This window comes from Perissodus microlepis, chromosome 7 (assembly GCF_051167445.1).
Source record: "Perissodus microlepis isolate ML-2025 ecotype Zambia chromosome 7, ASM5116744v1, whole genome shotgun sequence".
Lineage (NCBI taxonomy): Eukaryota > Metazoa > Chordata > Actinopteri > Cichliformes > Cichlidae > Perissodus > Perissodus microlepis.
The window spans coordinates 607979-633902 of record NC_140467.1 but is presented as its reverse complement, the minus strand read 5'-3'; the positions used below and the strand labels follow the sequence as shown (position 1 = coordinate 633902).

Here is a 25924-nt window from a genome sequence, read left to right as displayed (position 1 = left end):
TGCATGAGTGATCACTCTGTGCTATGAATGGATAAGCAGAGCCTCTGGTTCCCTCTCTCTGTAGCTCCTTCTCTCGCTCCTTTGTCCTTTTTTCCTTCTCTTTCATTGCTTCTTCCCTTCGTCTCGTTCGCGTTCACACCCTCCTTTTTTAATTTCCTTCTCTCGCTTTCGATCCAGCTTTGGTGTTTGTGTAGCTGCATACCTTCTCTTCCTTTCCCAACCCTCCAAAGACTTGGACTTTCAGTGCAAGAATTTGTGAGGTTGAAATGTCTCATATGTGCAGGGATGACTGCAAGTGCGGAAAAGTGCAATTTTCCAAACACGAGTGTTTTATTTTTAGCCTTTTTCACTTTTCTCTGGTAGCTTTCACTGCACTAATAATTCTTTCATTCCTGTGCAGTTTGTCTGTATGTGTCTGATGTGCTAACATGTAAGCCTGTTTCTCATTAGCTTTATTGTACTGACGAGTCTCCTGTGTTCCTTCTGTTATAGAAAAAGACCTACCAGTGTATTAAATGCCAAATGACGTTCGAGACAGAAAGAGAGATCCAGATTCACGTTGCCAATCACATGATCGGTGAGTGAGGCGCTTTTCTTTTCCGTGTGCGTGACTTCAGAGTTTGGTGTGAACCCAGCCATCGTGAATGTGTGATGGCACTCTGGAAGCATGAAAACACAAGCATGCACTCACATGAACACAGAGGTGTGAGACAGACAGGTGAAACAAAGACCTTTTTGTCTGGTGGGCTGTGAGGAGCAGCCACGACTACAGATCAAACTTTGGAGAATCATCGTAATCTTACAGCGGACTCAAACGTGATACGAGTGTCTAAAGCTTTATATGATGATGCAGGTCATAGGTGATGTTTTTAGGTTGGGACAGGATGGCACAAACGAACACGCTGCACAGTAAATCCATGTTTGTCTGCACGAGCGAGCTGCTGCAGCGACGCTGAGTTTCTTCATTTAATTCCATTATCATCAAAGGGGAGCAAAGGTCGACGGTGTGTGTGTTTAAGACCTGACTCTTGTTCTTTTGTGAGATTCCCGTTTTCTCCCCCTTTCTGCTAATTTGCTGCCTTAGCATCTCTGTCGTCATGGAGATTAACGAGGTGGACCTGTGGGTTGATCTGCAGCCCCTCGCCAGACCTGAGTGTGTGTGTGTGTGTGTGTGTGTGTGGCGTCTGGAGAAGAGAGGCTCCAAACATCAGCACAGCTGGAATAACTTTTACTTCACTCCCTAGTGTGTGGCAACGCCCCCACTTGCTATCAAACGCACACCTGCCACAGCTGCAGCGTTCGTGTCTTCTACCTGCCGTCCGTCTTCTTCGCTCTTCACCACATGACCGTTATCCTGGCCCTCCTCCTCCTCCCCGTGTTCCTCTCTCGTTCCCCCCTCACCTCCTCACCTTTGTCCTCCTTCCAGTACTCGCCGCTTTCCTCCGATCTTCCACTCAGTCTGACGTCTAACTCGTCGTTCTCTCTGCAGCGTACGCACGCACACATCCCTGCACAGTGGTGGCAGTTTTGGGTTAATTAACGTGCTAATTGTGTGAAAACCTAGCGCAGATTAATTATGAAATTGAGGCAGATTATTTTTAAGAGCTTGCCCAGTTCCTCTTACATTTCCCGCAGCCCTTTCCTCCCCCACTCTTCAACCAAGACAGAACGATCTTATTTAGTCTGAAAGCGCCGATGAAAAGAAAATGAGCAGATGCTCAGTTTCACGCATCGTCTTCCTCGTCTCCACCGCAGATCGTTTCCTTCTCTTGGTCGCCGCTGCACTATCGAGTTTACAGTAATAAATGAAACCGAGATGAATGCAGGTCGTGAGTGGCCAAAGCTGCTCAGACTCAGCTGTAACGTGTTGATGTAAAAGGATTATTTCCTCTGTTAAACAGTGTCTACGTTTTCCTTCATCACACAGGTTTGTGTCACTTTGTTTCCTGTTGTCCCCGCTCAGTGTGTCACAGGCGGGACGTTTCAAGTTTAGGTTGTGCTGTTTGAATGTTGTGAGTTTATGGCCTGTCACTCTGACTCTGACGGCTACGCTCGTGCACGTGCTCAGCCTGTGGACGTGCACTGATTAGGGGGGCAGCAGCGACTGACCGTGTCACTTAGTGAGCGTTAGTGCCTGTTTAACAGTCGTATCAGGCGCCCTCGATAATCAGCTCTCACATTCAGGAACTCCGACTCTTGTAAGTGCGCTGGCCTCAGATTGTCACGCAGCTCGACCGCCTCAGTCTGCTGCACGTCTGCGTGTCACAGAAACACAAGCCTAACAATGTAACGTCCGAGTAAAACAATGAAACTGCGATAGGCTGATTCAGTGTTTTTACGCTACGTTGACAGTTCTGACTGTTTGAAGGGAGGAAGCCCGTTCCTACCGGCTAACTCAGTCCAGTAATGTGATTGTCACATCGCTCCGTGGGTAATACACGGTGCACCCCACGGTCCTGTTAATTACGCTGTCAGGAAGAGAAAGAGACACAACACACAGGCAGACAGAGGGAGAGAGGGTCAAAGTGGGAAGTCTAGAGAGGAATCCCTGCAGCTCCGAGGAAAATATTTACAAGCAGGTACGCCGCCGCTCGTGTTTGGGCCCAAAAACAGCTCAGGTGACATATTTACTCCTCACTTTACTGAAAAACAACACTGGTGCTTAAGGTAGGGCTGCTCAATTAATCGAATTTTAATCACAATTACGATCTGGGCTTTCAACCATCAAAAATGACTGAGACGATTATTAGCCCCTCCCTCGTGCTTTACTCTCACGCTGCTCCGTGTGGCAAATCGAGCGCACCTCTCTGCATTGCGAACACGCGTCACAACAATTAAGAGCAGCGGTCCCCAACCTTTTTTGTGCCACAGACCGGTTTATGCCCGACACTATTTTCACGGACCGGCCTTTAAGGTGTCGCGGATAAATACAACAAAATAAAACTAGTACCGAAAAAAAGAATATTTATTCATAACACACGTGAAAAGACCCAGGAAAACCGAGTTAACGATCAAAACGATAACAAAATAACGCTGAAAACCGATAAAAACCCTGAAAACTATACATTTCACACCTGAGCCTCAACTCTCGCGGCCCGGTACCAAACGACTCACGGACCGGTAAGAGGACCCGATCAGCTCGGAAAGCTAAGCAGAAGTTATTTGGAGAGGAGAGCGACTGCCGTTGGTTGAAGAGAGGTAAAAAACTTCAGTGGTGTGGAAACATTATGGGTTCACGGAGTCAGACGTGGATCAAGTAGACACAGTGTGTAAACTTTGCTACAGTGTAGCTGCACCACACAGCAACACTGCAAAACACAGATGTTTACATTTTTCATTTATCTTTATATTGCAAACATTTGCACTGTTATCAGTATTTGCACTATTTTATATTATCTTTTGACAATCTTTAAAGTCATTATTCAACACATTGTTATTGTTAAATAAATATCGTCAAATAATCGAGATCTCAATGTCAGTGAAAATAAGCGTGATGATCATTTTTGCCACAATCGAGCAGCCCTAGCTTAAGGTCTTGATGCATCCTCAATCATCCAGGTAAGTAAATCTCCAAAGGTTGATTCTGTTCATCTGGATGTTTTCAGTGGGAGAAACGTTTCGTCATCATCAGGTGACGTCTTCAGGTGTCAACCTTATAAACAGGACATTTGCATAATGACTGAACCCAGCCCAGTGAGGAACAATGGGCTGGGAGGTCAGTTCCTTCATCTTAATTATGCAAATTCTCACGACCATTGATCACCAACCACTGAAACCTGCAGTCAGCTGAGACTGAAGACGTCACCTGATGACGTCCAGATGAACAGAATCAATTTATTTTGTTGCTACAAAATCTTTTCTTCATTTCATTAAAAACACTTTTTCACATTAAGACCTTTTTAGACAGATTCAGGAAACATGTCGGTGTTTATCTCGTCGTACCCATCAGGTCAGACTGGTCAGCGTGCTGCTATTCAGAGAAAGATTATTGATTATATTGGAACAGATCTATATCGGGTTATGCTCTGTCACAACTGTTTGTGTTCGCTGGTTTTTACAAAGAGCTTTCAAAGACGAGTTTTTTGAGGCTCGACTCGACGGCGGGTTGTTTCTAAATTACTGGTTTAAAGGCGGGTCTTCATAAAGACATCACCGGATTATTCACGTACATTAGTAATGATGCTAAACCTGAGATCACTGCCACATGCCGGCCTGCCTGCAACACTTAATATTACGGCTCTCAGCCCAAACGTTCAGCTTTACTGTGATGGTGCAGTCGCGCACTGTGTGTGTTCGCGCCAGCCTCGGCTCTTACACTGCACAACGTTAATTAAAACACCATGTGGTCAGTGCCCTGCTCTGGAGGCACAGAGCGGGAGGGAGGAGGAAACGGAGGCGCTCTAGGAGGGAAGGAGAGCTCATGCAAGAAGGATGCAGGGGGCTAAAAGAAACAGTTTAATTTCCTTCCATCCTGGTTTTACTGAATCCGTGCGGACTCTTACGAGGTGTCCTCGTGCAGCAGCACGATGGTTTCTGCTGGACGATGATGTTATTTTTTACTGATACGACTCATCTGAAAACCAAGAGGAAATTGTGAGCAGACGCCGAGCAGATGTCTAGTTTACCGGCGAGGAAACGTGACGGGGATCGCACCTGTGGCCGCTCGCATGAGCGTTACAGCAATGCTGGATTAACCTGCGAGGCCGGCTGTAAGGCTGGACCAGTGAAAGTGCTTTATGCAGCTACTCAACACAGAATAATAGTGTGGTGGAGTGGAAATGCCCACACTTCACACTGTTTAAAGACACACATGGACACATTCACACACAGCCTCAGTCCATCTCCCACACACTGAGGAGAGATGGAGAGAAAGAAATTGAGCTATCCATTTCTGCCTCTGGTACGAAGCTGCCATTGGAGACTGTTGTGTGTGAGAGACAGAAGCCTAAGGGCAAGGACACTATATACTAAAGAAAGCAAAGAATAATGTGTTTACATCTGGTTTAATAATTAACATTTGACAATCTGTGCGTTTTATATAACCGAGGACAGACGGTTCAATCATCTTTGAGAGGAGAACCAGGACGGCCTCCGTCTCTGTAACGTGCTCCTGCAAGACTACAAACGTCTGCTGTTGCAGGTTTTTCATGCACAGTAAGGGCATATCCCACCTGTGCGTGTGTGCGATCACAGAGCAGTGTGTGTGCAGCTTTTCTAGTCTCCAATATTTCTACGCAGGTGGAGAGGAGACGAGCACGTAAAAGACAAAGCGTGTTCTTGTGTTTCGGACACGCGAGGAGTCGACACGAGGGGTTAGGACAAGATGACAGATGACGAAAAACCCAAATAGAGGGAGGCAGAGCTCAGAGTGGTGGAGGAGCTGAAACGGAGGAATAATCTCTGCGCTTACAGTGAGCTCCGCCGCTGACAGGAGGCCTGTTTTTTCTGTTCGATGAGCCCGTTCTGCTCCGAGTCACCAAGACCAAGAGCGACATCGGAGGAGCTCCTCTTCCTAATGTGTGGCTCACTCGCTTGTCTTCGTCTTTCTGTCGCCTCCTCTGCCTCCTTCTCATTGTATGTACGTGTGTGTGTGTGTGTGTGTGTGTGTCTCCTTGGACTGCAGCGCAGCGACTTTTGGCAGACTGTATTGTTTTCTGCTGTGCAGCTGCACATCATGAAGAAGTTCCCTCCCTGTGTGATAGTGTGAGGTGAAGACGAGAGCCGGTGTGTATCTAAACGTGTGTGTGTGTGTTTTCACAGAATAAAGAAGCATACACGTGTTGTGCCTTGAGGCGACTTTTGTTGTGATTTGGCGCTATATAAATAAAATTGAATTGAATTGAATCGAATTGTCCCCGTTTTGTGGTTTAGAGCAGACCGGTCATTTTGAAATGATGTATTATACCTTTAAAAGACCCCTCCCTAAACACACACACACACACACACACACACACACACACACACACACACACACACACACACGCGTAAATAAGGTCCTTGACAGCATGTTCTGAGTGTTGCATGCAGCCACTAATGCTTTACTAATCACCTCAGTCTAGATTTCACAGCATGAGGCCTCACTTTCTCAGACACACACAGACACACACACACACACACACACAGACAGCGCGCACACACACACACACACACGCAGCATGTTGTCAGCCCTTTCCATTGGTACTAATCAGGGACCAGTCTCCAATTAGCATACTGGTTATAATGCTCACTTTGATGCAGCTAAGTGTCCTTGCTGTCTTCATCTCAGACCTTTCCTTTGTTTTCCTCGACTCGCCTGCATCGGTTTGTTTCTGTGCATCTCTATAGTTCAGCTTTAAGCCTTAGCTACGCTCCTGTGTCGTATTTACTGGAGGCGATCAGAGCGTTAAAAGTATCTGATAGATTTCCTCACATCAGTCTGCAGCAGCTGTTTTGAAAGAGTTTCAGTGTCTCTGATGTTTTCTGTGGGATGATGAGATTCACTCAGTATTTGTTGATGACAGCGAGCTCCTTTACCTTTAACACTGCGTTTGCCTCCTCCCCACACGCTGCACGTTCACAGTACAGATAACTAATTGTGCCCATTCTCTCCTCATCCCCACCTGCCAAACGGATGGCCTGTAGAAGAGCCCGCCTGTCGGCAAGGTTTGTCCCCTTTCTGTCTCCCACTATGAGCAAGGCAGCATTACGCTGTCCCACTGCCTGCCCATCATCATGAACATTTTACTGCTTTTGAACATACAGACTAGTATCAGTATTCATGAGCTTTTTTCTTGTGTTACTGAGTTCAGGGGTAGAACACAGTCACAGCGCATGATGTGGAAAATAAAGGTGCAGCACAGAATCAGGAGTCAGTGTGCGTAATAACACAGTGAGGCTGAATCTTTGCATAGTTACCTCACCTCAGATCTTCATTCACCCCAATCCCCGCTGCTAGCTGCATGCTTCATTGTCCTCCCTACCTCGTACACACCCCACACACACACACACCACACACACAGATGCCTTGGAGGTATCGAGTGGCCACTCACCTGGATCTAAGTGTTCCCTGTGGAGTGGGGTGGCTAATGATGTGTCCTCAGCATGAGCTTTACTTACCTATTTACATCAATGCACCATAATAACTGCAGCTCCCCTTATTTACATCCTTTACATTTCTGATGAACTTTGTAGCTGGTCTGATGCACACGTGGCCATCGCTGCCCCTCCAACAGCATCTTAAAGGTCCCTGAATGAAGCTGGGCACATTTCAGTTAAAGCACCAGCGCGCTCACCTTTTAAATTTGATGGTGACTTTGGGTGAAGACCATAAATAGTTTATGAAGCCCTGTGTGAACTAGGGCATTAAATAATACTGGCTTGCTTTTATTTTCTACCTGGAGGTTGCATTTATTTGGCATTTCAAACCTGCATTCAACCTGTCTGTTAGCCTGCAGTCAAATCTGCGACGCGCTTGACTAGTAATGTCTAAGCAGCCGTCCCACGGGCTGCGGCTGAGCCGATGTGTGTCTGTACAAACATTTCTAAGCCCCCCCCTTTAACACCAGTGTGCAGACACACACACACACCTATCTGTACGTCTGTGTGTGTGGTGCTGCGCGGGTCTGGTGTGGTTACTTTGTGTCACTGAAGACTTAATGAGGCGAGTAAGAAGCTTTTAGAGTCAATGGAGGTGGATAATGTGGTTGAGGGCTCACTCATGTGTGTGTGTGTGTGTGTGTGTCAGCGTCTTTGCCACAGGCTAGCAGCATTGCTGTTCTCTTCTGCCCTGCTGCACCTGCACTAATAAGATGCAGACTGCTCCGGCTGCTGTCGTTGCTGAATAACCAGCATCTGAGCTGAAGAAAGTGCATCGCTGTGTGCTCAGTGAGGAGGCGTCCAAACTCATCTTGGGGTTTCACACATGCTAAATCCTGATTTGGACATTGTTACTTTTTTTCGCGTCTTGAAGGAAGCGGACGGCCTGTCAGAGGAAAAACGGTCTCATTGTCTGATCGTTTGTATCACCGGCGACGAGAGTTGGTGCTCTGAAGTAGTAAAAGCTACTTGGACTCCTTCACTCTCCCAGCAAACTGCTCACACACTCCTGGCCTCTCTGCCGTCAGTAGAGCTGCTATAACACCGTTAATACTGCTTAAACACAGCTTCTATTTTACAAACACTTGAGTCGTGTTAGAATATTTATGTCTAAGTGAATGTAGGACAGGATAAAGCGGCTGTTTCACAGTAATTGACCAAGGAGTTGGTTTATCTCGAGATTACATGAAAGAAATGAAACGGCAAACGCCGAGCGGCATGTCGCTCTTCATCGTGGTGGCATCAACATAGGGACAGATGACAGAAACCCCTCCTCCTGCCTTCAGTTCCTCCTCCATCCATCCTTCCCTACATCCCTTCCTCCCTTCCTCCCTCACCACCTGGAGCCAGTGAGCTGTGACACCAGAGGGAGGAAGGGAGTGATGATGAAGGGACAAGGGAACGAAGAGCGGGAGAGAGCGAGGGGACCGCAGAGGGCTGGATGAAGGAGGATGGGAGGAGTGTTAGTTTTGACCAAATCAGATTCATTCATTTCTTAATTTTTAAGGTTTCGTTTATTTAAAATGTACGTTTCTACGTAACAGTCACAACTTCCTGGCCGTAAGCTAACGTGTTGCTAGCGTGCAGTTTTATCTGCTCAGTCGCACATTTCCTCTAACTGCTCCGACTCTGTTACAATGACACGTTTGGTCTTTGTCAGCCCCCATAACCTGCCACTGTCGCTTTTATTGACTGCACGAATACGTCGACAGAACTGTTGGTGTATTTCTGCGTGTGTGTTCTGGAGGCTGGGAGCACAGCCGTCCCCTGGAGAGCTCATTTTGTCGTCTTCTCGCTTGATTTACCTTCTTCTTCTTCTGCTGTTTATTACCAGTCATTACAAGCTGTTTGGAAACCTAATAGGACACACTGACAAATAGTCTGGGAGAGACCCAACCAGGATAGCTATCACAACACAAAATAATGAGTGTGTGTGCTCTGCTCGTGAGGATATGTGTATATGCAGCTTCAGCTTTCTTACCTCACATATAGAAGTTTCCTGCTTTGCATGGGCGACGTCTCTCTCAGCCGTGTGCTGCATCTGTGGCTGAGCACAGACTGATGTATAGCATCTCTACCTGCAGCCCGCTTTACATCCCCCCCCTCTTTTTCCTTCTCAAGCTGTCCAGGTGTGGCTGCACCAGCTGCTAAAGACAACAGGACCATTTTACTCACACACACACACACACACACACACTGTGCTGGCTGATTGTCACAAGACAAACAAGGCGCTTTGCCTTTATGCGCTTCATAAACAGAGGCCAAGCAACAATTAACTCCCTGCTTAATTCACTAACTATTCTGAATTCATTTTCTCCTGTGACGGGCACATCTGTCACAGCTGGTAGCGACTGAGCGTGCGTTTGCTAGGCCTGTGCAGTAATGCAATAAGGTTTAGCCTTTAAATGGGCTACACTGAGGAGGCTTTACTACAGCGTGCGGCGTGCGAGTACGATGACGCCGTGCTCGGTGTACGACAGAGACGGATGCAGACTGTGTGAACTGCAGTCATGTTTATTGGTGATGTTTCCTTTTCAAGCCCGTCTGGGAGGGTTGCCCTGTCTGCTGTTTAAAACATGACCTGAGTGAATAAAGATATTCTTGTACAGTTACACTCAGATTGTTACTGTCTTCAGGACTGACAGGTTTCTGATTCTCAGCCTGTTTTGACGGCATCAGCGGCACTTACATGTTTCAGGAATATATTCAGATAAATTTCTTGTGATCCACACAGAACGGTTGAAAAACAATTTACAGAAACATCTGCAGAGCTGTAGGAAGTCCAGTGGTGGATTATCAGATGGATAATATAATCTAGCTTGTTATTTTCCTGTTGTCTTACACATGTAACTTCTCACATCGTGACACTTTGGGGTTGAGAAGGACGCACAGATGTTAGCGCCTCCTTTTCTTCTCAAAGAAAAACATTTGTGTTTTTTGTCTTTAAATCTGGGTTTGAAGTGTGGAAATCTAACAAATCGTGTGAGAACTTCTCAGGATGTAAATTTGTACAGAAACATGAGTTTGAGATTAGAGATTATCACTATGTTCTCCTGGGCTGCTCTTGAACCTGATGACGATACCTTGATGGCTGTTCCTCTACAAACACATCATCACAGTCACCCTGTAGTCATGGAGATGATATTTCTACCTTAAACAGTGGAAATAAGGCAACAGTTCGTTGGTTCGTCCCTGAATCTAAAAAAAACACGTTTCATTTAAATCTATGCAGAATAAAAAGTAGCACTGTGCTAAATATAGAACACTGAAAGAAGCATCATGTAATGGCACAAGGAGGAGAGCACAGGAGAGTTTGAGAGAACAAACCGCCACAATGACAAAAATAGTGGTGATTAAAGATCAATAAAGTGAGATCCGTACTGATGGAAAACCGCAGGAGAGGAAACGTGCAGATGCAGACACAGAAACTGCAGAAGACTTGGAGGCAACGCAGATCAATATGAAATGAAATGTAGAGAAGGTGGAGGCGTGGAAGGTTGGATGACTAAAGCCGGAGACGCGAGCAGAGAGACGGAGAGGATGAGAGCGGTTTCTGGCAGAGTTTGGCTCACACTCGGTCGTCTTGCCGAGCAGCTGGACTTCATTAGTGGCTGGTGTTAATTACTGGGACTGTACACGCACACACACACACGCACACACTCACAGACACACACACACGCACACACTCACACGCACACTCTCACAGACACACACACACACACACACACACAGCCTGCGATTCAGGGTCACCTTGCTCGCCTTGTTTGAACCAGCAGAGAGAGAGGAGGATGGTGCCAGACAGACACACAGACACACAGACACACACAGACACACACACACGTGTCAGTCCACTGTGGGAGTTTTGTATGTTATTAATGCAGCTGCATTGTAAGCAGCTGATAGATGTAGTTTTACTGACTCCGTCTGTGGTTGTACTGCATGCTGCTGCAGAGTACTGAGGTACTCGTAGTACAGCTACGATTGTGGAGAAAAGCACGCGTGTCGAGGTTGCTAACACCGGGTGTCTTCATGTGGCTGCAAAAACCACTGTTACAAGATTTACGTTTAATTTTTAATACTAATATTTTCCAAATATGTCACAAATGGTTTATTTAAAAACTGAGAATTTAGTCTGCTCATATATTTTACTAAACTTCTAAGTGCATCATGGACCAGCTGATCTCCTGACAGTGTTACAGGTCAAACAAATGTTTAGTTATCGAAGGGAAACATCAGCATGGACGTGCCAAAAACTACAATTCCCTGAACGGCCACTCGGGGTTGGGTCCATGCACTCCGGTGAAGAAGTCCCTCCTTTTCCTTCCATAGACGCTAAGATGCTAAGTATCAGTCAGGTGCTCTTAATCAGATGCACTTAATTAAGTGACCATCAGTAAATGGGACATTCAAGTATGTGTTAACTCAGGTCCATAGTCCCATCAGCCCGGGGCCAGCCTGCCCAGTGCTCAGAGAAAGTTCACCACAGTGCCGTTATCAAAAGAATGAACACTTGTGGCTTATTTGGAAGCAAAGCCTCTTATCTCTAGAAGAAGATGGCGGCACAGCTCGGGTTTGCAAAGCTGCATTTGAACAAACCACGAGACCTCTGAGAAAACCGGACACGGCACGTTATACCGACCGTAAAGCGTGCTAGTGTGGTGAACTCTCAGAGTGATCTAGAGTCGAATGTGAGGCCAACTAAAGCCTGGATGAAACTGCAGGACAGTGCAGAATATAACAAACATATGGAGGTGTTGCAGTCAAAGTCTAAACTTTGATCACATTTGCACGCTGTGGTAGGATGTTGAGAGAGCTGAACAAAGAAGAACGGGCCAAATGTCCTCGACAGCGATATGAAAAACTGCTAAAACGAACTGACACACGGCTCTGTGCAGAGGTTTTAGGCAGGTGAGAAAAATGCTGTAAAACAACCAATGCTTTAAGAAATAAGTGTTAATCATTCTTATCATCAATCAACAAACTGCAGAGAATAAAGAAAAATCCATATTTGTGTGAGCAGCCTTTGCCTTCTTCTAGGTCCACGTGCACACAGGTTTTGAAGGAGCTGGGCTGGTAGGTTGTTCCAAACATCTTGGATGTCGGCTCCCTCACGTCCTTCATGTAATCCCAGACACACTCGGGGCTCTGTGGGGGCCGCAGCATCACTGCAGCACTTCTTGTTCTTCACGCTGAAGATAGCTCTTCATGACTTTGGCTCGTTGTCCTGCTGCAGAATACATTTGGGGCCAATAAACAATCGTTTATATTTCTGAAAGCTCTCTTTGTTTACAGCATCTTTTGCACAGCACTGTATATACTTGTGGTTGGATCCACCATGGAGCGATTAACTCAGCGGACATCATGAAGGCTTTTTAAACACTGAGCAAAAAAAATGTTAGAACAAGAACGTGATGGTCTTTGTGTTGGTGTGCACACTGTACGAGCCTGCTGCCAGATGTTCAGGAAATGTGATGTGATTATAGAGCTGCTGGAGATGGCAGAGAGGCGGAGAAAGCTCAATATATGCAAAACTGTATTCTGAGAGCATAAAAAGTGGCTGTTGAGGTCACTGCTGCTGGCCATCATAAGTAATAAATAGGTTTCACAGCTTTATGTTGATTCGTGTTCCAGCAGAGGAAGAAAGGATGGTTTAAAGCAGCACAGCAGGAGGTGGGATGCTGCGACACGCTGGGAGAGGTTGGAGGGTTTTCTTTGACTCATAATTACACAGAAGAAGGCAGGAGTGAGCACAACTACGAGAGGAAGGGTGATACGTCTTTCGGCTCTAAGCAGATGTCGACCAGGCTGTTCTCTTTATTGCAGTACAAAGGCCTTCTGACAAAAACACACACACAGCCATGCATGCACATCATCCTGGATAAATCAATGCATTCTGCTTTCAGTAATTTCCCAAGGTGCTTTGCTCCCCTCCTCCTGGGCGAGGAGGTGACAAAGCCAGCCACTGAGGAGTCGCTTACTTTCTGCCCTCCTTTTTCAGCCCGTCTTTCTAGCGTTCAGCACACTCACACGTCGCTGTGTTATGCGTGCGTTCACAATGCTGCTTCACAACGGTGTATAAATATTGTGTTATTTTACGCAGCGGTGATGAGAGATGCGTTTGTCCCGTCGGTGTCGCAACAATGGCTCCGAGGCCCGTAGAGTCTGTGTGCATGTTATTTATGTGGCACCATTTTTATCAGAGAGATTAAAAAAATCTCTCTGATACTTCGTTTAATCTGGAAAACTGTCGTCAGCGATGACGACACAGAGCACCCACGCGAGGTGTTTAAATAATGAAAGGTGGGAGCAGTTCACAGATAGAACACACTTGATTTGAGGCCTCTGGTGTTTGTGTGTCTGCACAGCATCTCACCTGCAGCGCTCTATCACAGGGATGCATGAGACGCCGCGCTGACCCCGCACACACACTGCAATGGCAGTTGTGGTCATTATGCAAATCTGTCTGACTGTAGTTTGAACTTTTGGGGTCTTTTATGACCCTTTGTTCTCTCTGCTCCTCATCTCACGCTCTCCGTCTCTCTCCATCCTTCTATCTCTGCTGGATGAGAGACGCTCATTTGTGACAGAGCCAGCCTGCTAATGGTGGATGGCAAGAAACTGAGTTGGTCATGCCAAATACACACACACACACACACACACACACACACACACACACACACACACACACACACACACACACACGCCTGATATTTGTACGTACAAACACGTATGCACAGACAGAGTCGTTCTCCTATGTAGACACACACACACACACACACACACACGCACGATTGCCCAGGTACGAGCGCGCAAGCACACACACACACACACTAATGTATTCACATAAAACTCTGTATAGTCCCTGCTGCATTGCTCCTGGTGCTGGGCTCCCTCTCTGCTCTGCGCCGCGCCTCCTCCTCCTCCTCTTCGTCCTCCTCCCCCACCACCTCCTTCTCCTTCTCCCAGTACATCTGGCACGCTCAGCTGCTGAGGAGCGCCATAATTATCCCGCCGGAGACGCACATGCTCGTACACACATACGCACACTCTGCGACGAAAGCTCGCACACGCTTGTCTTCGGCGATCCACACCGCTCCCTGCTGCTCTTCGTCACTACCGGGGCTTCATTAGAGTGTGTGTGTGTGTGTCTGTGAGTGAGTGTGTGTGTGTGTGTGTGTGTGTGTGTACCTTTGGATGCTATCCAGATGTTTTTTCTTTATAGTTGAGGAGTCGGGCGTGTCCTAGATGCAACTGCCCTGCTCCTGCACGCTCGGTGTTTCGAGTCGTCTGTTTCACATATAACCTGCTTGTATGTCCAGTCTCGTTTAGCCGTCACGTGGCAGACAGCGAGCACGCCACTAGGACCTCGTTGTGGTAAAGAAAACGTGGACTCTGGGCGTGTGCCTTACTCACACAGGTCTAAAGTTGTGCCAGTAAGAAACTCTTTGTATTCATGAATCTGCAGGAAACATGTAGAAATGGACACCTTCCCCGCTCTGCGCAGGATTAATTGCAGGGCTGTTTTTAGTCTGTCTGGTGTCACGTTGTAATTACTGCTCTGTTACAGGTAAAGAGACGGCTCGGGTCAGAGAACTCGTGTCCGGGGCGGCTGGGCGGGTACGTGTGTGCGTGTGACACGAAATGACAGGAAAAGCGCGTGAATGAGCGAGTGCAGTGTGATTGGTAGTAACGGTGTGTGTGTTTATAGTAGGATGGCGTGGAAGCGCGTGTGGGTGTGTGTTTGCGAGCGCGGCCTGGCAGTGCCCGCTGTGGCTGCTCAGAGTGGGGCTGTAGGTTTGATTCCCGGTGCCACTTTGTGTCAGACTAACCGCAGAGCCAAAAGCAATTGAGCTTTGTGAAAAGCGTCTGGAAACACCTCCCGCCATTCCACTTTCAATCGGAGCTTTTAGTGCCGCGGGAAGCTCGCAATAAAGCACCTGCATCAGTGGCATAGATCGCTGCTAAAGACCAATCAGGTGACAAGCTTTGACTCTGTCTGTATGTCACTGAGACAATAAGCCACTTGAGCCTGTTGATTGCACTGTTTCTAGAACCTTCACCGAGCCCCCTTTTCTCACGTGCTTAGAAATGAACGCACGGCTCCTCCTTAAATCGTAGTTACTCATATAATAAAGTCACAGAATGATTTCTTAACCCGTTGATGCAAAGATCGCCGCTCTTACCTCTTTTCCTACGTATTTGTACTGTTTAGGCCTTTTTGACATGCAAACGTGTCCAAGTGCAGAACATGTGACTCCTGATATTTAAAGAACAAAGATGGCGTCATCAGGAATCCTGACCAAAGAAGACACGACTGATTTATCATCAATAACTTTGTGCTCTGTGCATACTTTACACTCACATTTGTGGCCCTGAGTTTTCAGTCAGAATATGGAGAATAAATCTGCTGTGGTTTGTTGAATCAGACAAACAGTATCTGTAACGCGTCCACGGCCGGGTTAGCTGTGGTTATCTATGTCCTCTGATACCTGATTAAAACCAGGAGACCCAAGTCTGTGCAAACACAGCAGACGTGCTCTGCAGCCGTGTCCATCTCCTCTGCACAGAGTGACAACACGTCCTTTTTCTGCACACGCAGCGATGTTCCAGCACCTTCCATCCTCGCCGACACATATGTGGCTACACATGCATTTTTCTACCATCGGTATTGATGACACCATATGTGGGTTAAATCGGTGATACATCTAAGCAGAGAATATCTCACATGCAGTGATGTGAAATCCCCACTCACATAATGAGAGGCTGTGGGACTGATTGAACGGCCCGGTTTGGTTTGCTGCTGTTTCTCTGTCCTCTTTGTCTTTAATCCCTCCCGCTCTCTCCTGCACTCCATCATCCTATCCCTCCCCACCAACCCCATCACTACTTCCCTCTGTTCATTGTCTGTCCACCTTCCCTGAGGTAACAGGTGTACCCATGAGATTCGCTGGACTCTCTCCCCCCCTCCCCTCTTTCTCTCGTGCTCACAGCGCTAGAGGCCTAGGTAGAAGTGTAATTTCCCCAGTGTTCTCTCTAACCTGGAATATCTGACACTGTGACACCAGGAAACCAAGGGAGTCTGTGTGTGTGTGTGTGTGTGTGTGTGTGTGTAAGCCCATGTGTACACGAGGAGATGGGAAATTTTTGCAAGAAGGTTCAAAGGAGTTTGTTATTTTGTATTTCTTCATTGTGAGCTCTTACATGAAGCGCCTGGTTTCCACAGCGGGCCAAACAGGAGCAGCCAGGGCTTTAGGGGTAAACGACACACAGTAATACTTTTATTACACGGTCAGACAGTATAAGGTTTATATAGTGCTGTGTTATATGGAGTATAAGCCCAGCACAATTATAAAAAATGAATGCACGGTGCAGTCTCTGACGCCTCGGTCGCCTTTGAACTGGAAGGTTGGATTTGGACTTTTGGAAAGTACTGCATGTGCACATCTACAAACCGGGAACATTGTTAGTGCAGGAAGAGAGATCTGCAAAAGGGAAATTGAATCCGGAGCAAGAGCAGAGTTAATGTACGCCGCGGTGGTCCCGACTTCCTGTAGAGAAACGCAGCGAGTTATGTTTCCAGCTTTAACATCTGATTCAAGACTGCACAGTTTAAAAACACAGTTTAGGTTTTCTCACAGTGATCTTATCTTTACTACTCGGAGGTAATTACTGTTCCTTTTATCAGCGTCCTCCTATCCAGCTGTCCGTCCGTCACTGCCGCGCCTGCAGACAGCGCCGGCTCCCCGACTAAAGTTTGGACAAATGGCTGTTGGATCGATAGCTTCCCACCAGCAATATTTGGTATCAATGCGTGTCCTCCTCATTACCGCAGCAGGCTGCCCTCTCCATGGACCTGAATTATTCATACACACAAACAGGCACGCACACACGCAGAGTGCTGCATCACAGAAGTAAGCGGCCTTTCCCGATCGTCCTCTCTTCCCTGCTTCTCTTCAGGCCACAGCAGAAGAAGAAGAGCGGAGCGAGCGTCAGCCTCTCCTCCCTGTGTCTCTAACCGCTTACTCACCCAGATGTTACTCCCAGATATTTGCCTCGGTCAGCACATTTTTTGTGCCTGTGTGTCTTTTACTGTAGTTTCTAATTATACCTCTTAGAGCACGCCGTCACGTTTTGAAACAAGCGGTTCCGGTTAGATACATCGTTACTAACGTTACTGTTGCCAGAGAGGCTCTGCAGGTTGTTACAGTGTAATCAAACGTATCGATGTGAGATGTACGAACAGTGTTGATGAAAGCTACGTCCTCACGTCTCTCTGCATCTACGCATTTGTTCTTTTCTGTGAATCGTGTAATCGTACAGGAGTTGACTGTTTTACGTCTTGCCTGCTGTCTTTAATTGTTCAAACAATCATCTCCTGTAATAATGATCATAAAGTTTAATACCCTGGTGCTGCTGTAGCCGTTAGCCACTTAATGTTGTAATGTAATGTCTGCAAATGGTTTTTAATGATGCCGCCTGTGTCTGTGTGTGCATTTGTGTGTGCGGTCCCTAAAGGCCAATCACGTCCTCTCTGCAGGATGAAACGCGACATTACAGAATACATAAAAACTGCCGCGCAGCGTTCGTGTCTTTGATGAGCCTGTTGACACAGAAATACACACATAAACATATTTCCTCCATATTTAGGAAGAAAGATGATTAAAAGGGCTTTCCAGGCAAACCGCTGCACAACGCACAACACCGGCGACCGTGACGCAAACATCCACGGACACGCACATTTCCACCGATGCTCCCAAGACACGGCTGACTTCAGACCAGATGTTAGGAGTAATTAATCTAAGCCCACGTATGTGTGTTTGATATGGAGCTGTCGGGGGCGTTCGTTACAAATCGGTTGTATTTGTTGTCGTGCCACTGTATAGTGTTCACCACCATCAGTTGTGTTGTAGATGGTGCATAATCCAGCAGTGAAGCCTTTTTAGTATGTGAGACGCATTTCAGCCCGACTCTGGGGCTGAATTCAGATGAGATATCTGCATGTATGTATTTGTGTGTGCGTGCGTAGGTGGGGGGCAGCGTGCCCTGAGGCGCTCTGTCCTTAGCGGTTAGCTAACGGGGCGCAGAGCGACCCTCATCCTCGCCCTGATCGATGCGGCGCGTACGTGTGTGCGGGAGTGTGAAGGCGTGCTGTGTGTGTGTCTCGTTAGCAGGAAGCAGAGGAGAGTCCAGGGATCCCTGCATTCCCTGCCCAGGGACACACACAGGTCCCAGCACCTGGACCAAACACGCACACACAACTCTCTTCCTCTCGTTTTCTCCGTCTGTCACTCTCACGCACGCTCTCTGCTCGAGACACAGACTCACACACCATGCATACAGATCGCGTACACACAGCAGTCCCAGCGCGCTGCAGTAGCACTAAGCTTAAAGTACAGACATGGCCTGTAACACAAACACATCCACTGCTGAAGACGATGCTTCCGAGGGTTTCACAGTGGAAAACAAAGAAGAGGAGATGCATCAAAAGCGATGCAGTGACGGCGTTAAACGTGTGTCTTTGTGTGTCATCAGTCGCACAGAATCGTGTGCTCGATGCATCTGTGTTTGTGAATCAGGAGGTTTGTCTGTACGTGCAGCCATTCATCAGCTCCTTTGGTCAGTTATTAGCACCCTCTGTCAAACAGAGAGCAGGCAGGCATCGGTGTGTGTGTGTGTGTGTGTGTGTGTGTGTACTCACCAGATGGACCATGAAACTGTTGATGTGGAAAGGTACGGTTGGTGCAAGAAGTGTGCTGATGTTCAAACATCCAGGAGTGTGAACGCGGTCTGTCTCGCTGTCAAGGACACCTTTAATTACAACAGCGGGGGTTCCTCTGCGTGCGTGTGTCAGCTGACTATTGCTGATTATTGTTGATAAGATGATCCGGTTCACAAAGTATCCACCTACACATATGAACATCAGAAATATTTGCTGCTGCACATTTAAATTCCTCTCAGGTAAATGGACTGCACCATGGAGTGCTTTTTCATCTTAGTGGTTAAAGTGCTTTTAAGTGTTTCTGCCTCACGCACGCGCGCGCGCACACACACACACACACACAGAGCTGCTGCGCTCTGCTTGTTATCTAGAGAAACTTCAGGTTCAGCCACCAAACCTGCCTGGAGTGGACAACCTACCCACCACCTGAGGCACAGCTGCCCTTTCTCAGTTTTCGTCCTCCTTCCTCCTCTGAGCCCAGCCCCCCCTTCTCTGCAGGAGGAGCTGCAAATCGGGAGGGTTTATGAGTTGGCCGTCCAACTGCTGAAAGGGTGGGCACCTATGGGGACCCTCACAGCAGCAGACTGACACATGCACACACACTGCATACTCAGAGCCAGAGCCCAGGGAGCGTGTGCAGAGAGCAGCTGTAAGGCCAGTGGACTGTTACTGTAGTTCTTTGTTCAGCCCTGGCTCGGCTCCACTGCCCCCCCTCCTTTCTGTTTTCCTTTCATTTTCCCTCTAGCTGTCTTCCCCACCTTTTCCCCCCTTTTTTGTCCTTAATCTGTTTGTCTTTATGCTTTATGTTCATTTTATCTACATAATCGTTTGTTTTCCCTGCAGTCGTACAAAAACACTGGAATCTTTAAAATGATTCAAATGCAAACACACATTACTAGATTTTACTAATTGATGTCACGTGTTGTTAATTCACCATGTAAATCGTGTTTGTGCGAGATTTCACAGGTCAGCCACACGTGTCAGTTTGGAAGAACGTCGTTAACCAAGTTAGCTTAAAGATACCCAAACTTCTCTGACTGACGTGCACCCTGATCAATGACTGCTTCTCCTTAATAAGCTTCAAAATATTTTTGAGAAAGTTGTAACATATCAAAGACGTCTAAATCCAGTAGTTACACACACACACACACACACACACAGAGGGAGGCAGACAAAGAGACTTTCAGTGGCAGACACAGAGAGGCGTGTATTTCAGTTTTACGCGGCCAACTTTTGGTATATAACCAAGATCAAGCTGCTTTTTGTCGGCTTGTCACTGTTGTGATTTCCCCACATACTGTGTGTGTGTGTGTGTGCGCGCGTGCGTGTGCGTGCATGAGTTTTTGCATGTAAGTGTGTAACGTGCCCTCCCCAGTGAGTCTGTACTTGGGCTTAACAGACATTTCAGTCATGTGTGCACATGTTTCTTGTGTCAGTGTGTCTTGGTGTGTCATGCCGGTTTCTGAAGTGAGGGGATGAAAGAAAGCATCTTCTGTCGCCACGGCGATCAGGCTAATTACAGCAGCTTAAGTGCTTTACCCACGGTCATCACACACTGTCAAAATACACCACTGAGCTCGAGTGTGTGTTTTAATTTTTAAAGGCCATGAAAGCTTGCTTTTAACCAGCTCAGCTGTACTTTGGAGCTGTGTGTGTGTGGCTGCATGCAAATGCACGCACACATTTGCAAACACTCATCTCTGGGAGGGGGTCGCAGGCACCTGATGCTTCTTCTTCTTTGCTTTTTTTAAATGCCTCTTCCTCCATGGTTATTTCTTCAGCCTCTGTCTTCTCTTGTCTCGTCCTTGCTCTCTTTCCACGACACGTCAGCGGCGATCCCCGGCCTGCGCTACGTGTCTGTTACGTGGAGATTTGTCTGCTGTAAATGCCAAATGCACCACATACACGGGGGCATTGTGCTGCTTTGTGTTCATGTCGATTCCTTTGCGAGTGGATAAATTAATTACTTTGGGAGTGTGTGAGTTTGTGTACCTGTGTACTGAGGGTTTTTGGGTTATATGGTGCTTGTGGAGCCCTAATGGAGTGTGCAGTGTGTGTTTACGTGCTCCCAGGCTGCTGTTTATCGCTTAGCGAGCTGGAACTAATTTACTAATTGAGTTTTGAGTTGGGAAGGAACGACAGCAAGAGTGGGAGAGGGAGAAGGGATAGAGAGACACTCGGGGCATCGGAAAAACTCTCACATGTTTCTCGAGAAACGTGGGGGTGGGGGGCTGTTTTTTGTCAAATCTTTGTTCGAGTTGTGCGCTGCACGACTCTGGTCCCTCTTTCAAACACACACGGAGTCCTTCTTCTGTATGTGTGTGTGCACGTGTGTGTTGGGTAGCTGACTGGCAGCTGTGAAGGCCGGCTGCTGGATTATAAACAAGCCTCTCCCAGAATGCACTTCAGCATCATCTCCCCATAAGGAACGTGTCTGCGCACGTGGAGAGTAGACAAAGCAACAGACTGCAAACTTAAAGTTTGAAAGGTCTGCTGACAAAGTTCACTCGGGACTTAAAAGCACAACTGGTTGAAAGAAATTTCCAGCAAAAATACACAAAGCTTCCTGTAATGATGCAGCTTCAGAAAACTAAGGATCCAAAATCTCCCAAAGACATTTGGATTAAATGAAAGGAATGGGAAAAAAGATGGACAGCGTGTTAGAGGAAAACGAGAAGGACAGTAGGTGCTGTGTGATGTTCATGTTAGTCCCAGCTACCTCATATTTGACCAGTTTACCTGGCCTCACCTGTTCCTTCAACAGCACACGTCGCTGATTTCCTAAGGAAATTTGTGCAAAATGTGTACATGGTTTGTTTTAAATTTCAGAACCATCTTTGTCTGGTAAAGTGAGTCGGATTATGTACGCGTGTGCTTTGTGTCTCGTCGACACGCTCGCTGCAGCGGGGTGCGGCTTGTTAATGTTTGCTTTGGAGCCCGTTGGAACCCATGCGTCACACGCTGGATACGGGAGGCAAGGATGCGAGCAGTGTGATGCATCGCAAACAGCCCATCGAGTTTAGTGTCAGGTAGTTTTCATCACTTTGGAAAGATGTCATGCAGTGAGAGGGAAACAAATCCTTCAGTTTACTGGTGATTTCTGGGATCGAGGACTTTATTATTCTCAGGAGAGTTTACGTGTGATTCTGATGTTACTGACAGGAACCACATGGGCTCAGGGTTCAGTTGTTTTGACTGGACAACAGATTTTGCATTATGCGAGCGAGGACCCAACGATGTTGGGCTTTGCATTAAAACCGTCTCCTGAGCATCGGTCACTGGGAGAGGATGGTGGGGATTTTTTCCAGAGAATGATTTTTATGATAAATCTTCCTCTTTTTCCCTCTTGATCTGTTTTGCCTTTATCCCCCATCCTCCCTCCATAACCCCCCTCCCTCTCGCTCAGCGGTCCTCCTGTTCTCCTCGTCTCTCCTCCCCCGCCTCCCTCCATCTCTCCATCCCTCCTAGGGAGAGCAAATCCCTCTTTTCCTAGGTAGGAGTGTAGGGAGGAGTGGTAAGGCTTAGATCTCGGTCCCCCGCATCGTCCCTTCATCAGGTCCCCCTCTGGTCCTTCCTCCCTCCCTCCATTACTTCTCCATCTATTTATTCTCTTGTTAAATTATGGTTTTATGTGCCTCTCCTTCCTCTTACGCGGCGTCCTCTCGTCTTTCTCATCACATTCGCATTTACATTTTTGCATCGTGCTGATGTTCGTATATAGTATGACTCGCTTTTTTCATACTCGTCAAACCCTGCGTCAGCCTTTTAACTGCTGAACTGAAGACTGATTTCAGTAAACTAAGTAGCTGATTGAAACCGTTTTTCATCCTTTGCTCTTTTGTTCCAGATTTATTTTGGATTTTTCACTTTTCCCGAACTCCCCTCCCTTCTTCTCCACCCAGTTATTGTTAAATGCACACTAACCATCACATCTGCCTCCGCCTCCTCGCAGTCCTCCTTTCCTGTCCTTTTCACTGTGCCATACTTCTTCCTACACGCTTTCATTCCTGCACTTTTTTTGCTTTGACAGATCAGGGGTCAGCCGGTCATTAGGATGTCTTTCCTCTGTCGTTTCGCTCGTGCTTGTCATTCGTTTCTTTGTCTTTGTATCTGGCCCTTTTAAAAAGGTGCCGTTTCCCAGCTAAGGAAAAGGGCGTTTAAATTAAAGGGAAAACTGAGAAAAGGGGGGAGAGACGGATCAGGACAGGAAGCACGCAGAGGGAGTCCACGGGCACACTGTGTCCTCACACCATTATAAAATACGATCTGGCTCTCGAGCCGTGCTGCATATCATCTCTTTGTACGCCGTTTGGTGTAACTCTGCTTTCAATGTAGGAATGGAGTCGCTTTGAACAAGCCTTCATTTAACATTTGACTCAGCAGGCATCAGTCAGGACTCGGCAGTTAAATGTAGTTTGAAAATATTGCACACATTAGTTATCTGCTTTAATTAGTTATTCTGTACCAATCATAGAGGACTGTACAGCTGTAGCACTGGATGCTCTCACGTGGCCGGAGTGGTGCGCTCAGACTAAAGTGGTTTTCTCATTTTGACATGACTGAGAGTACAGAGGCTCCGCCCACCAATATAACACAGAGGCTATATATATTATGCGTTGCATAGATAACATGGTAAATATGTATTTGATGTAGGAGCACACGGAGTTATTTTCTGCAAAGAGCTCAGTCCTGTGGATCCTTCTCCTTATACTGAGACAAGCTGTAAACAACAGGTAACTTTTACGAGACAAAGAAATAAGATGTGAGTTGGGAGAAAGCTTCACCCTCTTACTGTCTCCATCACTTCTTCAAGCTCGTATCCCTCTCCCCAAACATTTATCCATCTTTCCTACCTTCCCTCGTGCTGCATCCCACTCTCTGTGAGGTGGTGGATGGATTACCCATGTGTGGTATCAAGGCAGCTCCCTAAGCTACACGCACACCGACACAACAGCGCTGGTGTGTGTTTGCGCATGTGTTATGGTTGTGTTAGCATGCTGTGCTGGTGTGTCCAGGGCTGCTGTGGATTAAACAGATTTTCTGTCTCCTGCCTTGGAAAAACACCCGCACAGTTATACTGCACACACAAAAGGGCGAAAGCCTGCCAGAAGGCGCATATAAGGAATAACCCAGCTTACGTGGGGCTAAGCGCACGGGCACGTGTGCGCGTGCACAATCTGCACCAGAGTTCACCTGCAGCCGAAAACCAACAAACGTGTGTTATCACACTTATCTACATGCACAGAGCGCAAACAGCACACTGCACGATATGGAAGCAGCCAACCGTCTCTCACACAAACATATACACATATTTCCCAATTTATTGGTCCGGATCTCCTGGTGTGCAAGGTGTGTGACGGAGGAGTTGGAGGCAAATGCCAGGCAGGGAGAGAGAGATGGAAGAATGCACCCCCTGCTATGTTTTGAATGGACCGGTCCACACCGCCGGCCCCTGGGGGCCCCTTCATTGCTGCACCACCTCTCTGTCTCGCACGCTCCCCTTTGTCTCTCCCTGTTCTCCCATTTAATCCGCTGCCTCGCGCTCGTCCCTCTCTTCTTCTGGTTTCACTGTTTCTTTTACTCCCCGTCGTTGTTTCTTTTCATGTGATTCGTGTCTCACTTTTCTTCTGCTTTCTGTTGTTTGGTCACATGTTGGGGCAGCTGTGGATGGAGATCAGGTTACGGGTGGTGCAGGCACTTCTTCTGGGTTGGCACACGTGTGTGTGTGTGTGTGTGTGTGTGTGTGTGTGTGTGTGTGCGCGCGTTGGCCGTCTGGTTGCCATTTATCCTGCTGAGCTCCAGGGTTCCTCTTCTACATTATACAGTATGTGTATGACTGTAAGTGTGTTGCTGCTCTGCGAGGCTGGGCCATTGGGACCGTGCCCCTGCTTCACTGGCTTGGAAACCCTGTCTAGTCACAGGACAATGGAGAGAGCTAGACATCGAGTCACGTAAAGCCGTGTTGCTAAGCTAAAGTTCAGGCCCATGGTACGATAAAGTAACAACACGCGTGTGTTTTCTTTGAACTAGCACGTGATGCACTGCAGTACTAAAGTCAGAAATAAATAAGATAATGATATTGGCATGATAGTCATTATAATAAAATGAATTAAGTAATGAAATCAGTGTGACCGTGAATATTGGCAAAAATGGCTTCCGTTATCGATGCTGGTGTGTTTATCTGACAGAAGAAGTCCTGGAAACTTTTTCTGTCCGACAATCCAAACAAAGTTTAGACTAATAAGCAGAAGTTATACTGACATAATGAACATGCATTAGTCTCAAACCATGAGATGGACCCCACCGCTGGGCCTTGCACAATCAGGGAGAAGCTACTGTGGTGACTCTTATTGTACTCAAGTTTAACTTGGATACTTGTTTTTTTGTTGCGACTTGATAAATAAATTGTGGGGGGTGGAGTGTAAGTTTTTCTTTCCCCAATATCTAACGTGTGCCACACACGGCTCCTGGTTGACTCGCGCGATGCAGAAAAACTTTCAGAGTTCGTCTCGTCGTTGTTCTAGGATCACGTGTCCGTCGGTTTTCCAGCTCGAGTGTCGAGCAGCTGCTGCTGAGATCTGCTGTGGACCGTCCAAGATCACAGAAATGAGAACTCGGTGTTTGGTCGTGCGTTTGTGTTTTCTCGTGCTTCCTGCAAGACACCGATGATGGCTGTGTTAGATTTATTGTTGCCTGTCTGTCTGCCAGTGGGTTCATTGGCTAATGACTAATCATTAAGACAAGTGTGTGTTGTGTGTCTAGAATCAGCAGCAGAAGCTGAGGTGATTAAACAACGTTACCTCAATCTTTCATCCGCTCTGGACCACCCGTTCGTCTCTCGGCCTCGGCTTTGTCTCCATCCTTTTCTCTTCTCCCTCCATCATTATCTCTCTGTCTATTTCCTCTTCTCATCCAAACACTCTCCCTCTCTCCTCTCAGCTTTGTTTCTCTCTCCCTAGCTGCACAACATTAGGAAATAAATGAATTAATAAACCACACACGCACTCATTGACGTGACCAAACACACACACACAGCTCTGACAGATCGACGGAGTGGGCGAGTGTTTTGTTGTCATTAGGTGGGAAACAGACAAGCTCTCCATCATCATGACCTGTGTGTAAGTGATGGGG

The 25924-nt window shown here is 47.1% G+C and overlaps 1 protein-coding gene across 3 annotated transcripts in view; it reads left to right on the top strand.

The window, feature by feature from the left end:
- znf423 (zinc finger protein 423) overlaps positions 1-25924 on the top strand; it is a 136533-nt gene that overhangs the window by 79996 nt on the left and 30613 nt on the right. For 2 of the 3 annotated variants that reach the window (XM_084932663.1, XM_084932661.1), the window contains exons 18-19: positions 493-577; positions 6622-6642. In XM_084932663.1, the coding sequence (XP_084788789.1) occupies positions 493-577; positions 6622-6642 (106 nt within the window). The remainder of the gene's footprint in view (positions 1-492; positions 578-6621; positions 6643-25924) is intronic. The other variant, XM_084932662.1, reaches the window with a different exon arrangement.